The sequence below is a fragment of the Arachis hypogaea genome, chromosome 5 (genome assembly GCF_003086295.3).
Source record: "Arachis hypogaea cultivar Tifrunner chromosome 5, arahy.Tifrunner.gnm2.J5K5, whole genome shotgun sequence".
Classification (NCBI taxonomy): domain Eukaryota; kingdom Viridiplantae; phylum Streptophyta; class Magnoliopsida; order Fabales; family Fabaceae; genus Arachis; species Arachis hypogaea.
The window spans coordinates 35,322,688-35,338,270 of record NC_092040.1 but is presented as its reverse complement, the minus strand read 5'-3'; the positions used below and the strand labels follow the sequence as shown (position 1 = coordinate 35,338,270).

At 29.0% G+C, this 15,583-nt stretch overlaps 1 protein-coding gene across 1 annotated transcript; it reads right to left on the bottom strand.

The window, feature by feature from the left end:
* Window positions 1–698: 698 nt before the first annotated feature.
* On the bottom strand, window positions 699–2,555 carry LOC112801193 (upstream activation factor subunit UAF30). The gene is made up of 2 exons (XM_025843788.3): window positions 2,011–2,555; window positions 699–1,099 (listed from the first exon to the last, which is right to left on the bottom strand). The coding sequence occupies exons 1-2, from the start codon at window positions 2,314–2,316 to the stop codon at window positions 980–982; spliced, it is 426 nt and encodes a 141-aa protein (XP_025699573.1). The 5' UTR covers window positions 2,317–2,555; the 3' UTR covers window positions 699–979.
* Between the last annotated feature and the right edge of the window lie 13,028 nt (window positions 2,556–15,583).

Here is a 15,583-nt window from a genome sequence, read left to right as displayed (position 1 = left end):
GAACTACTCCAAGAAGCTCACCCTAAACCCAACCTTTTTCCTCTAACTTCTCTCTACTTTCTCTCTCTAAGTCACTATTAGCACTCATGAAATGAAATCCGCTACACCCTCACACGGTTTTTATAGTGAGTCACTCCCTTTATAATCCGCCACAGGATCTCGCAGAATACACTCCGCGATAGGGTCTAGCAAATTACATGTAATTAGAAATCGCATTTGGGTGTCGCCAATTACATATAATTAGATTTGTTACATTTGCGTCTGATTATTGTATTTGCGTAACACTTTTCCATTTATTTTATTTATGTAAATTGCCCTTTTTTATATCTTATTCTTAAATTTTTATGTCTTTATTCTTTATATCTTATTCTTAATGTTCTCTCGGTTCTCAAAACCAAACTTGACCTTAGTCACTAACAGTCTAACAGAGATTGCTCTCTCATGTTCTGTTTTCAAAGCCAAACTCAGCCTTAGTCACTCATGGAAATTGCTGACATACCGATAAATCACACACTTAAACGTTAGTTCACGTCCAAGTTGTTCCAATCCAAAAGCAGCAGCTCCCTGGACAGCAATGAACATTTCCCTCCTGCGAATGAGCGAACAGCTTAAAATTCTGATACTGTAATCAGCAATCACTCATTTAATCATCTTTACTCCTGCATTACTCTGCTACGAAACCAGTACCATGCGGACAATTATAATAACGATATCTGCAATATAGATAGCACCATAATATAAAAGATCCCAAAATGTCGAATAAAATCCTAACGGTAGCCCACTAACGCTCTTGAAGAGCCTACAACATTCAAAGTTTAACTCTTGGGGAATGCTAATTCTGTAATCCCAACTACTAAAAACACTATGACATCTTCTATGTTGCAGGACAAGGTAAACATAACTGTTTCACAAACCAAAACATGATGAGTGATTCGCATACATGGGACCTAATCTAGTCCAACTTCCTGCTATAGTGCTATCATTTAAGAAAGTGTGGGCTAATTAATCCAGCAATCTCAAGCATGCCAACTTGATCTCTCTCAGCAAATATCTTCTTCAGCTTTTCATCACAAATTATGATCTTCTTGTTTTCAGGATCCTGTCAGAAGTAGAAGCAACAAGTTAGTAAAAGAAATGTATTTTAATAAAGGAAATAGTTGCCAATAACACATTGATCGCAGAAACATCAGCTGGCCCAAGAAACCACCATGGAAATCTTCCTCATGAACTATTATTATAAAATCAGCTTAACAGAACTGCTGGATATTCATGGAGTTGTGCAGATCCATTTGTTAGAAATAGGAAAGGTAAAAGCATGAGTTAATGTCTCACGCAAAACTGATAATAATTATGGGTCATTTTTAGAACAAGCACATAGTGAGTGGAAATCATTGCAAAAAATTGTCCCCAAGTTTTTGAGGTCTTTCTACCAGTTACTCCTTCTGTCATTGTCTAGGCATCCTCTTCTTTCAGACTTGAAAAGAAGGAGCAGTCCCCTAGGGGTAAATTTGCTTGATGAACATATATACATGCATTAATCGCTCATATAATGAAAGATCTAGAAAGAGTACATAGGATTAGGAATGCGCACTCAACTCGTATGATATGAAAAAGCTGAATGTAGATGTTGTAAACTGTATGAGAAAATGGTGCAATTTAGTGCAAGTGGTAGTAGTGCTAAGAACAACAAGTTGGACCACGCAGCTTCCTAATTTGGATACTACTAGACTGCAAGGAGAAATAGGGAACAGGTAACAGGAATACGAAATCAATTCTAATAGACAACTTTATTAGAATCAATAAATATACAAGAAACACAAAAATCAGTAAATAATACACTAACAAAGAAGTCATACTCTCATACTCTCATAGATTGCTGAATAATAAAAAAATGGCATTAGGAATGCACAACAGAAGGACATTGAAAATAATGAGGAAAAAATACTGATAAAAAAAAAAACCTTATCCAGTTATCATGGTCCATGGAAGCCAAAAGAAGAAGAAAAGGACCTGAAGATTGTTTTCCTTGATGTAGGCCCAAATCTGCTTGAGAGCCTGGGTTCGAGAAATCTCGGAGACGCCGCAGATGGCTTGCATCTCCGGAGAGATTTTGCGGGGCTTCATTATGCCCCTTACCTTCGGGCTCGAAGGAGTCTCCGACACCGTCGCCGACGTCACCGCTCGCACAGCCCCCAGCACCCTTCCCCCCTTCGGCGGGACATGAACAGCCACAGCCACAGACCTGAAGAGGCTTCCTGAAGGCGCCTCAGCCGCCACGAAGCTCATTCCGGAAAACACTCCCAGAGACGCTGCCATCACTGCTGAATGACGATGATGATAGATTAACACAAATAAAGCGAGTGAGTGGGTCGCAGAGCCAGAGTCTTATCTCTCACGCACTACACAACACTACCAACACAAAAGCCCTTTCCTTTCTTGCTTCGTTCCCTCTCTCACAGTCTCACTCCCCTTTTATATGCATCTTCTACATTCTTAAGTATATCTAAAGGGTAAAAGGGATTTTTTCAAAGAACTAATAATTTCTTAAGACTAAAACTAAACCACCACAAATAATCTTAAAATATTTAAAATGTCGAACGAAAAATAACTTTCAAGGATTAAAACGAAAAAATATTTAAGATAGTTTAAAATTTGAAAAAGAAACTAAATATTATATATACATATTTAAAAGGATTTTAAAAGTTTGATTTTGATGTCACTTTTAAAAGTAAGATGATTAAAATAGGACATTTTTATCACTAAAATTTAGTAATTTTACATCATACATTTATTTGTATTTTTTTCACTAGCGGATGAAAGTTTCTAAAATTATAAAATAAAAATAGAGGTTTAAAAATTGAATTTTATTCTTTTTCTACATACTTTTTTAATTGTTATCAAAATAATTTTACAAAAATTCAAATTAAATAAATAAATTATTTATCAAAAATAAAATTTGTTTTGTACTTATAAAAAGTTAACCTTTTTATTTTTTTATAATTTTAAACTTTTTACAAACATATGAATATAACAACTTAAATATAAATATATTGAATGTCAAATAATTTAATTAAATATATTAAATTATTAAATAGTTATTATTATTTTATATAAAGAGTATTTTAATAATTTTATATAAATAACTACTATGTGAATAATCACCCTTAATAAAAAAAAAAAAAGGGAGCAGTTTTGCATGATTAGTGTAATTTGTTCACTTGATAATCATGTCATTTAGCTTTATCATTTGTGTTATACAAGAAGCAAGTAAATAAAAAAAATTTTTAAGTTATTTGGAATAATTTGTATTTAATTAATTATTTATGTATTGATTAATTATTTATATTTGTAAATTAAAGGCAATTATTTATACTATTTTTTTCTTATTTTTTACTTACAAGAATAAATCTTATCTAGTAAAAGAATATTATAATCAGTTAGATAAATTTTATCACCATTGTTATTCATATATAAAATACTAAGAATAATATTAATATGAACGTAACAAGGAAAAAAAGAGTTGTATTTATACTTGTAAATACTATAAATTCAAAAATAAAATAAAATCTATCAACTATTGTATGAAATAACTTAATTGTGAATTTAAATTAAATTTGCTATACATTTAAGTAATATTGTTATCCAAGTTCAACTAAGTATATCTAATACCAACAAAACTACTCTTATTAAAAAGAACATGATTGCATGCGCATTCTTCCAACCAAGTCATCGTCATTGTTATTGTCATCGTCGTCTTCTTCTTTTTCTTCGCGCTCCTCCTTTTCCTCGTGCTCTTTTTCTTTTTCCTTCTCTTTCTTCTTCTTCGCGTGTTTTCTCTTCATTGTCATTCTTTTGTTGTTGTCGTTATTACAATAGAAGTTGAGGAGAAAAAAATTTGAATTGTGGAGGACAACAGGTCTAAATATACCTTAATTCACTCAGAAATGAACCAAAATTATATATTGATTGCGATACAATTAACTCAAAATTGAACTGAAATTACATAACAATTGTGACACAATTAACTCAGAAAGAAAGAGAAGTAGAGAACAATGGTAAAGAATATGCACATTTGAGAAGTAATGGATGTTAATAATAAAAGATTTTCAACATGAACTTAGATATTTTGCATGTGAATTTCAAGCTCAACTGAGGAGAATTTAACTACAACAGAGAAAAAATTATCAATTTTGGATCAGATAACGTCATTAATATGTTTCTTCTCTTTTGTTTGACATTTTCTTCTTTTTTCTTGATTTTATTCCTCTTAAGAGAATAAATGAAGAAGAATTTGGAGAAAATGAAATAAGAAGGAGAAGATGAGGAAGAAAAAGATAAAAAAGAAGAAGAAGTAAAAGATGACGAGGAAGAGAAGAAAGAGTTTTGAATTATGCAGGATAACAAATCCAAATGCACCTTAATTCACTCAGAAATGAACCAAAATTATATAATTATTGTGACACAATTAACTCAGAAATGAACCAAAATTATAAAATTGATTGACACAATGAATTCAGAAATGAAGCAAAATTTACCATAATGATTGTGACACATAAACTCAGTTAAAAAATAAGCACATAAACAAAATTGAATCATGAACAAAAACACATCTAAAATCAATTTTGGATCAAACAACGTCATTAATATATTTCTTCTTTTTTGTTTAATATTTTCTTCTCTTTTTTTGGTTTTATTCCTCTTAAGAGAGTAAATAAAAAAGAATTTTGAAAAAATGAATAAGAAGATGAAGAAGAAAAAGAAAAAAAAAGAAGAAGCAGTAGAAGATGAGGAGAAAGAGTTGAATTGTGCAGGACAACGAGTCCAAATATACCTTAATTCACTTAGAAATGAACTGAAATTATATAATGATTGTAACATAATTAACTCAGAAATGAACCGAAATTACGTAATGGATTGCGACACAATTAACTTAGAAATAAACCGAAATTACATAACAATTGCGACACAATTAAGTCAGTTCGAAAAAAATCAGATAAACAAGACTGAATCATGAACAAAAAATACATCGAAAATTAATTTTGGATCAGACAACATCATCAACATGGTAAAAATTCAACAATAACAATAACAATAACAATAACGACGATAACGATAACGACGATATGTATAAGAAGATGATGATGATGATGATGATATAGAAGGAGAAGAAAAAAGAAGGAGGAGAAGAAATTCAAATGAGAAAAGAAGGAGGATGGGACGGTGGTGTTGTTGGTATGGCTGGAAGTGAGTCAAGCCAGTTCATGAGACAGTTCGAGCTAAACTCGTTAATAATTCGATCTTGAGCCTGGAATTAAACTTATAAATTAAATGAGTCAAGTTTGAGTTTGGATAAGTTTAGCTTATTAGCTCGTGAGCTGGCTCGATTATATATATATATAATTATTAATACACATATCCTATATGCATTTAATCTATATTTTAATATTATATATATACATATGAAATAGTTATATGTGTGTGTACATTAATGATGTTAATTATTTAAAATTTTATATTTATCTTTTATATATAATTTTGATGTAGGACATAAAAAATTTACAATTTATTGATAGATAAATAATATATAAAATTAATCTTTTCAAATATTTTTAAAATATATAAGTTATAATTTATTGATATAGAATTATAGATTATATTCTTATTATTTGGGCCAACTCGTAAGTTCGAGTCAGATCGTGAGCTTTTAGTGAGCCGATTTTGAGTTTGGTCTATCTCGACTCAACTCGGCTCACTTCCAATTCTAGTTGTTGGTGATAACGATAACGAAAGAGAAAGATAACGAAGAAAAAACACGTGACTTTAAATTACTTGGATGTTAAAATTGATTAGATGTGAAGAATAATTGAATTTTAATATGATTTTAACTAAATATGAATATGTTAACAATGATTATTTTCAATAATTATAAAAAAACACACACTTTTTGAATCAAAACTCTTAAAAATTTCTACTTTTTTTAAATATTTCTAAATTGATGTTTTCCTATTAAAATTTTATTAAAAGAACAAATTAACACATGGAAAATAAATTAACACATTGTAAAGATTTCGCTTGTTGAGAATTTCTAGAATCGCCAATATGTTAAATTGGTATGATCTTGTTTGAGCTTTTTCCCTACTTTTTACAATAAAATTAAATTTATAATTTAAAAAATTATTATTATTATTATTATTATTATTATTATTATTGGATAATTTACACATTTAGTATTAGAGAATGACAATAATTTGCTATTATCTTGTAATGGTAGAATTATGACATATTAGATACTGACGTGTTACTTAATTATTGAATTAGAATAAATAATTTTTTCATTAAAATTTTTAATTGGGACAAATTGTCTCTTATAAATACAATATCATTTCTTTTTCTTCTCTTTTTTTCTCTCTTTTACGTCTCTAAATGAAACTATTTAACAACCGATCATTGTTCCATTCTATTCTTCTTAACATACCATGTAATATAAGAATAAGATTAAAATCATTTTCTAATTTAGAATTAGGGTTTTAGTTTTAGATGATGTTGTCAGTTGTCACCCATCCTTCCTTATATGTATTATTCATTATTGATATTGTCGATATTACTACTTATTAAAATGCATACTGTATCAACATCTACTTAATATACTAAAATTGGGTTTTCTCCCAATTAATGAAGGTGAGGTGTCGATCTCTCGTAATTTTGTTTTCCCTCCAAAATGAACTTTTTTATTCTCTATTCTAAATTTTTTATAAAAAATATCTTTATTATAATTATATTATAATTAATATTTAATGAATAATACATAATTATAATAATTTAGGAATATATCTTTATTATAATTATATCAAATCAATATTTAATGCATTATTAAACTACTTAACAATTATCAATTGAAAATACTTTTAATCATTTTAATAATAATAATAATAATAATAATAATAATAATAATAATAATAATTGCACTGATCGTGGTAATCATGATAAGAATATTTGAATCTAATCATAAAATGATCAAATTTTATGATATTAATAACGCACATTAATTTTAAATATTTTTAGTCATTTTAATTATATTAATTTTAAAAATATTGATATAATTCTAATTCTTATTCATTATCCAATAATAATAATAATAATAATAATAATAATAATAATAATAATAATAATAATAATAATAACTTGAAAAATCTGTATATAAACTATTTCAATTACCCGTGTATTATTATTAAAATTTTATTTACTTAATATACTAAAACTCAATTTTTTCCCAACTAATGGAAGTGAGATATCGATTTCTCGTGAATCTATTTTTCTGCCAAAATGAATGCACTATTTTTGCTTCTAAGTTTATTTTATAAAAATATCTTTATTATCTACTTAATATACTAAAACTGGGTTTTTTCCCATCTACTAAAAGTGACGTGTCGATCTCTCATGCCTCCGTTTTCACTCCAAAACGAATAAATTTTTTTTCTATTCTAAATTATTTTATTGTAATTATATTATAATTAATACTAAATGAATAATATATAATTATACTAATTTAGCAACATGTCTTCATTATAATATTGAATCAATATTTAATGCACTATTAAACTACTTATCAATTATCAATTAAAAATACTTTTAATAATTTTAATGATAATAATAATATCAATAATAGTAATAATAATAATAATAAATCTTTGTTATCCGATTCACGTATATCAAATAATTTTTCTAAATTATTTTATAAAAAATATCTTTAATATAATTATATTGTAATTAATATTTAATGAATAATATATAATTATACTAATTTAGAAACATATCTTCATTATAATTGTATCAAATCAAAATTTAATGCATTATTAAAAAATTACCTTAATAATAGGTAATTTACATATTTATTTTTATTTTATTAAAGTCTATATATAGTGTTTTCCTGTGGTACATGAATCTAAATTTGAGAGTCAATTCATAATTTTATATTTAGTATTTTTTTTACTACTTCATAGAATAAGAACGTATTCTTCATTTTTTTATTGAAGTTGATCCTTTTAAGGTACAATTTATAATTTTTTATAATATTTTTTTATATATTCATTCTATTATATTATTCTTTTGATAATTTTTTATTTGTTGTTACTCTAAGTTATTCTTATCGTCTAATGTTCCAGTTCGATTATCTTTTGCCACAATCATTTACAATGCATCACATCCATAAAATACTTCATCAAGTTGTCTTCACTGATTCGGGTTCCAACTACATGGTTCTAAGCGTTCAGTTTTGCTAAATTCATGACAAATTCAGATATGCAATTTCAACGATTGGTAATATATTTAAATTTTCTTAGTTTAAGTTGTTCGTTATTAAAATAATTTTTTAACATATTTTGATTTTTTTTCAGAAATTACCAGCTTTCTTTTGCATGCATGCAATGCCATTGAGGGAAATAAGAGTTAGTTTGGTTTCTCGGTGTGGCAATTCTATACCTTGCCGCATTGCATGGATAGCGAAATGATGAAGCTTATCTAACAAGAGGATGGTCTGATTTTGCACGAATTCTAAATATTGAAACTTACGATGTTATTTCAGTTGGTTGTCGTTACAAGAATGATTCTATACTATACGTGACTAAGGACTAAAATAGGTTCAATATTGTTTAGGTAATTTGGTTTTACTATTAGTATTTGATTAAATTATAATTATATAATTTTAAATTATTGCCTCAATTTATATATTACGGTTATTTTTTGTGGATGTGTTATTTTTAAATAATTTAATAAAATAAAGTAGTGTCAGATATTATTAAGTTTATTTTTATCCTTTATTTCTTTATTTGTATTTTCATTATATTTGACAAAAAATAAACTTACACAGATATTAAATTGTTGACCTAAAGACAATTTATTTGCCAATAAAACAGATTTTATTTATAATTGGAATAAAACTTATTTGCCAATAATCGGTGGATAAAATTAAAATTACACATGTGTTATATAATTATAATTGATTAATTGGTATAAAATGAAATTATACCCGTGCCATGAGTAATAATCTAAATAATTATATCTTAACAAAATATAATTTGAAATAATTTATAAACAATTATCTTAACAAAAATAATTATTTAATAATTGATTTAAAAATCAATGCAAAAAATAATTATTAATAATAGTATTATTAACTGGGTAAATAATATAATTTCAAATTATTACTTGAAATATAAATAATATATGGAAATCTATTGAGTAAGTCAATGATTTTGCACCTTAATAATTTGACAATTATTACTCAATTAACCAGTGAATTAAATTAGTAATAACAATTTTCAATTTCAAATTTTGTATATTAAGTAGTTATTAGAAACTGGGTAATAACGATTTACACGGAAAAATCATTGATAAATTCAATTAACCATAAAGAAAATAATATACTAACAGTTTTAGTATATTATTTATGGCAAAGGAAATTATTTTCTCAAATTAAATTTTATATAATTATAGTAAGTCTCTATAATTAAAGCAATATAAAACTGTTTTATATATAACAATAATATTATACATATTTATATATCTCTTCTTTTATCTCTTTTTTTAAAATATTGCCATATAATTAATGTAAAAAATATATAATATTAAACTGTTTTGTTATGCATATATATGAATTTATATAATAACCCGTATAATTTATACGTATGGCATAATACATATGTTAAAAAAAGATTCCATAATTTTTGAAAACCACTGTTTTATTATATGAAATTGAAATTAAAATTAAATAATTTCTATTTATATAATTTTTTTCTAATTAGTATCAAGTATTTTCATTAAAAATTCATATCGTTTGTAATTAGTATATATATATATATATATATATATATATATATATATATATATATATATATATATATATATATATAAATAAGTCGTAATAGTCAATTGTTTCAATTATTTTGATGTTAATGCTCTTGCGAATGAACTAAGTGGGTATTAAGAAAGGCTAACTAATGAGCAGAAATTTGCATACGATCAAATAATTGGTGTTGTTAGCGGTAATATGGATGGACTTTTCTTCTTATACGGTCAAGGTGGTTGTGGAAAAACATTCTTATGGTCAACTATATCATGCTCAATTAGGTCTAAAGGAGGTATAATTTTAAATGTTGTTTCTTGTGGGATTGTTGTACTTTGTTGCCTAATGGAAGAACTGCACTTTCAAGGTTTAAAATTTCTTTGGCCATAAATAAGGATTCTTTGTGTAGCATTAAACAGGGAAGTCCTCTTGCAAAGTTAATATCCAAGGCTAAATTAATCATATGGGATGAAGCTCCAATAATAAGTAAGTATTGTTACGAAACTTTAGACAAATGTCTCAGAGACATCTTAAGGTGCTCAGATTCGTATAATGCTCATTTGCCATTTGGAGGTAAAGTTATTGTTCTTAGAGGAGATTTTAGACAAATTTTACCTATGATTCCCAGAGGCTCAAGGCAAGATATAATTCAGTCTTCTATTAATTCTTCATATTTGTGGCATAACTATAAGGTTTTGAAGCTTACAAAAAACATGAGATTGTCACTAGGTGAAAATAACAACATACAAGAACTCAGAAATTTTGCAGAATGGCTACTCAAAATTGGTGATGATTTGGCTGGTGATACAACAGATGGTGAATCGATCGTTCATATACCATCTGACATTTTGATTAAGAACTCTGAGACAGCTTTGGATGACCTCATTGATTTCGTGTATCCAGATATGTTATCCAATTTATCCGTTGAAAATTATTTCAAGGATAGAGCAATTCTTGCACCAACTTTGGATTATGTCACTGATGTCAACAACAAGATGACTACAGGATTACTTGGACAAGAAAGAGTCTACTTAAGTTCAGACTCTGTGTGTGCTGAAGAGGAAAATATGGAATTTGAGTTAGATGCTTTCTCGCCGGAGATTTTAAATGGAATAAATTGTTCAGGTCTACCACCACACAAGTTGGTTCTGAAGGTTGGCGCTCCTGTTATGTTGCTGCGGAATATAGACCAAACTAATGGTTTGTGCAATGGAACGAGGATGCAAGTTAGAAGAATGGGAAATCATGTGTTAGAATGCAAGACTTTAACTGGTAACAAACCTGGAAGTATTGTTCTTATCCCAAGACTGAATCTAATTCCAAATAATGAAACATTACCGGTCATGTTTCAGACAATTCCCAATTATCATGTTATTTGCAATGACATAGTCATAGGGACAAACTCTATCAAAAGTTGGAATATGCCTTCCAATGTCAGTTTTCACCCATGGTCAATTGTATGTTGCGTTATCAAGGGTAACAAGTAAAGATGGTCTGCGAGTGCTGTTGCAAGATCATAGACACTTGGAAGATAACTGCACGATGAATGTGGTATATAGAGAAGTTTTTGAGATCCTATAATAAAAAGGTAATAACAAAATGTCTTACTAAATCTATTTATTTATTAAAATTTATTACTATCACTTAAAAAAATTTAAAAATTCTAGGAACTAATAGACGAATTCTTATTGTACATTAATAGTTTGAGAATATTAAAATTATCATTAAAATTCGTATAATTTTATTCTCTTGACAAACAATTTTATAATTACGTTAATCATATAATTTTATATACAAACATGGATACAATGTTGTTTTATGTATATATTTTGCAGGTATCAAAGGATAGCATTGAATTGTTATTCAGTAGGTTTAAATTATTTATTGTTTATTACAAAACTTTCTGCATTAGGATTCTCTATTAATTTGTTCTTCATTTTGAGCTGATTTTGATATTTTCTTACTTCACAGTAAATCAACATATAAAACTTTGACGGTAGATTTAAGTATTACTAGATTATTTATGGTCATATTGAGTATATATGTCTGATTTATTGAAAAAAGTAGATTAAATAACTATTTTATAGTTAATACAATTAACACTATATTAAGAAAAGAAAAACAACGCATACAAGTTATGTTTTTATTAATTAAATTATTGTAATTAAAATAAAATTTAACATAACAACTTAAAATTATAATTTCAATCTTATCACGTGCATGGCACGGGTGATTAAACTTGTTATTGGTTAATGACAAAATTAATCCAAAATGTCATTATAGAAAAAGTTTAGGACACAAACAATTTTATTAAATTTTAGTTAGTATATAATTAATAAAAAAAATAAATAATCTTATACTATTAGATAAAATCTCACGCTATTAAAAATATTATTAATAACTACTTAATAGTTATAAATTACAAAAATTCCTAACACTCCTCGTCATTATATATGTTGATTAAGATTCACGAACTTTAATATTACTATTCTAATTATCCATCACAAAAAGATATATAAAAATAAACGAACGACACGAGAGTTATATATTTTTTTATTATCTTTTTTCTCCTATTTTTTTGAATGACATGGTTCATAGGTCTGCTCTCATTCTGCAGTAGCAGTTATTAATGCTAATTCAATAATTTGTTAAACATTTTGCTTAACTAGGAAGACTTTGAACTAACTTATTCATTAATTTTTTTATTAACATGTAACTTTAAAATTTAGATGAAAGATTGAAGGAAATAGTTAATCATAAAATTGAAAAATTGATCAAAATAAATCATGAGTATATATATTTAAATAGATTTTTAAGAAATTTTGGATCGGATGTTTTCATTTGGATTAAGTATGATTTTGGTTCTTAAAGTATAAGTCGAAAATTTTTTTCGTTTTCAACCTTTTTTTGCATATAAAATCCTCCCTAAGGCTTAACTTATTTTTAAAATCGTTCTTTTTACCAAAATTTTAATTTTTATTACCAAATTACTCCTAACTAAAAAAATTATAAAATAAAACAAAACACAAAAAGGCAGAGAGCAGTTAAAGTTGAGAGAGAAAGAGAACCCCAGGGAGGTTTGGCGTCGGGATGGGTGGGAGGAAAAGTGGGATTGGAGTAGGAAGTATTGTGATCGGAGGAGGGATGTTCGATGGGGAGGCCTTCGAATTCATCCTCATCCCAGGAATCGAAGGTGGTGGGCGGCAGTTTCGGGAGATCGGAGGGTGCAGGTTTGGGATCGGGTTGGGGATCGATGGGGGTAGGAGGAGTGAGGTCAGTTGTGAGAAGTTGGGAAGGTGGAGAGCGAAGAGTGATGGGATCGATAGAAGCGCCTTCGAGTTCGTTGTCTTCAGCTTCGAATCCCTCGACGTAGCGCATGGCAATGTGATGTCTTCTGTGAAGGGAGAGGTGTCGCTTTTGGTGGCTGCTGGCCTTCGACGCACGGCGAAGGGGAGGAAGAATCAGGGTAGAACCAGCCCACTGAGGGCAGCGGCGGCTAGAGGTTGATGGCTTTTGTTTCTTCTGCTTCTGATTTTCATTCTGTTTTTATTGTTGTTGTGCTTCTGATTTTATTTCTTTGAATTCATTGTTGTTGTACTTCTTATTTTATTATTCTTTGATTTCTTGTGTTTTTTTTATTTTTTCTTATTGTGCTATTGATGATGAAAAAGAAGAAAAAGAAGAAGAGATACTGTTGTGATGGAGAGGAAGAACTGGGTATTTTAGTGAAGGAGAAAGGTATTTTAGTCCGAAGGACGATTTTAAAATTATGTTGAATTTTAGGGATGATTTTGTATGTAAAAAAAGATTGGGGACGAAAAAAAATTTTCGACTTATATCTTAGGGACCAAAATCGTACTTAATCCTTTTTCGTTGTTAAGAAAATTAGATTACATTGAGGTCTTTAAACTTTACAAAAGTAAGACATATGACGTTTGTTTTAGTGTACATGTCCATCAAGATATAAACACGGTAGTACATATGTGGTGTTTGTTTACTGAAACATAAAATCTTGAAAGACACAGTCATACACAACGTAAAAACTTATATTTTGTGTCTCTCTTAAATGTATGAGACACAAATTTCTGACTTAAGGCACTGATTTTTGTTCAATTTTATCCCTCAGTATTTTAATAATTCCAACTGTATCCCTTTCATCTTCCACCTACTTTTCTCTCTAGTCTTTCTTCATCTTCTTCTCTCTCACAGTTTGGTGCCCAGAAATGACCACAACATCAAAAGGAAAGGGCAGACCAGACAAGCAGAGACAAAATTGGTGACAGAGAAAGACTGGTTCAGCAGCAAAGGTGGTGTCACTACAACCACGGACGACTCTGACGGTGGAAACTGATACCACGTTTGTGGCGATGGCTGAGAAGAACAAGTCTGCGCCATGGGAAAGAAGAGACTTGTCCGCAACAACTAGAGCCAGGCATCATAGGAAGCAGCAACGAATTGGAAGAGCGCAGAGCCGAAAAGACTACGAAGGAACCAAAACTAGTGATGGTGAGGAAGGAGGCCACAAATCAAATCTGCAGAGCCAACGGAGCAACCACAGGGATCCCGAATCAAATAGAAGAGGATGAGCATCCAAAAAAATTCAAAGAGATAAGAAAGTAGCAATTTGGACCAGCAAGAATTGACGTTAGAGGCAGGCATCCAAGCAATCAATCTTGAAGTGGTTGGTGGCAAAAGATAGCATCTCTCTACTGTTGCATACATGGAGATGGCTACTATGATGATTAAATTAAAAATTGAAGAGGAAAGGACAAATAGGTCCTTGACCTTTTTTCTGTGGATATTTTCATCCATGAGGATTGGAAAATACATTTACGTATCTGACTCCTCCAAAACCTGGAGAAATTTATCCCTCCGTTGAAGTGATTCCGTTGGGCCCGACAAAAAAGTTTGACGTGGCTTCCGTTGTGCTGACCTAGCCGTTAGGAGAGCACACGTGGCACAGACCTTTTCAAAATAGGACATACGCGTCTTTCCATTCTAAAACGACACCGTTTTACCAAGAGTCCTAATCTTTCAAATTTATCAGCCCTAATTTTTGAGTGCATAGAAAGGGTGAATTTTGGGGGCAGCATTTCATCCCATAACATCTGACAGAGTATCATCAAGCTCAAGAAGGAGTGGAGGTGGAGAAAGACAAGACCAATTCGCTGCAAGCTCGGATATTAACGCAAGAGATGAGAAAGATGGTGTCCACCAAAGTACTTTTGTGGAGTATATGCAATCATGTTTATGTCAAAGACGAGCAGTAGCCCTAACAGATTATTTCTGGGGTGTCCATTTTATAAGGTAAGTAAAGCAACTATGTGTGTTTGTATTAGGGTTTATCCTCAAATATCAGATTATTTCTGAGTTGTGTGGACTGATGTATAGGTAAGACAACCATATTACAAATTTTTTTTGGGGGCTTGATGAGCACATTGCAAGACTTGGGATCACTAATACAAGGTATCTGGGAGAGAAGGATACTGAAGATGTTGAAGAGCATCATGGAAAGCAAGACATAGAAAACAGGATCACAGAAGAGGATGGTTGCTTTAGATGTAAGACCCAGAACTTTTAAAAATATTATTATGAATTAATTTCAAAATATTTAATTATTAACAGCTTTAATTTCAAAAATTATTTTATTAAAGATTATTAATGCAAGCTTTGATGAATTGAATTTAAAATAAATTAAGGTTTTTATCCAAACTCTATAATTATTGAGTATTTTCCTATTTA

Coding starts and splice junctions, on each gene's coding strand:
- LOC112801193 (XM_025843788.3), bottom strand. CDS start 2,316: ATGGCAGCGTCTCTGGGAGTGTTTTCCGGAATGAGCTTCGTGGCGGCT. Junction 1,100..2,010: donor TCAAGGAAAACAATCTTCAG/GTCCTTTTCTTC, acceptor TACTTCTGACAG/GATCCTGAAAACAAGAAGAT.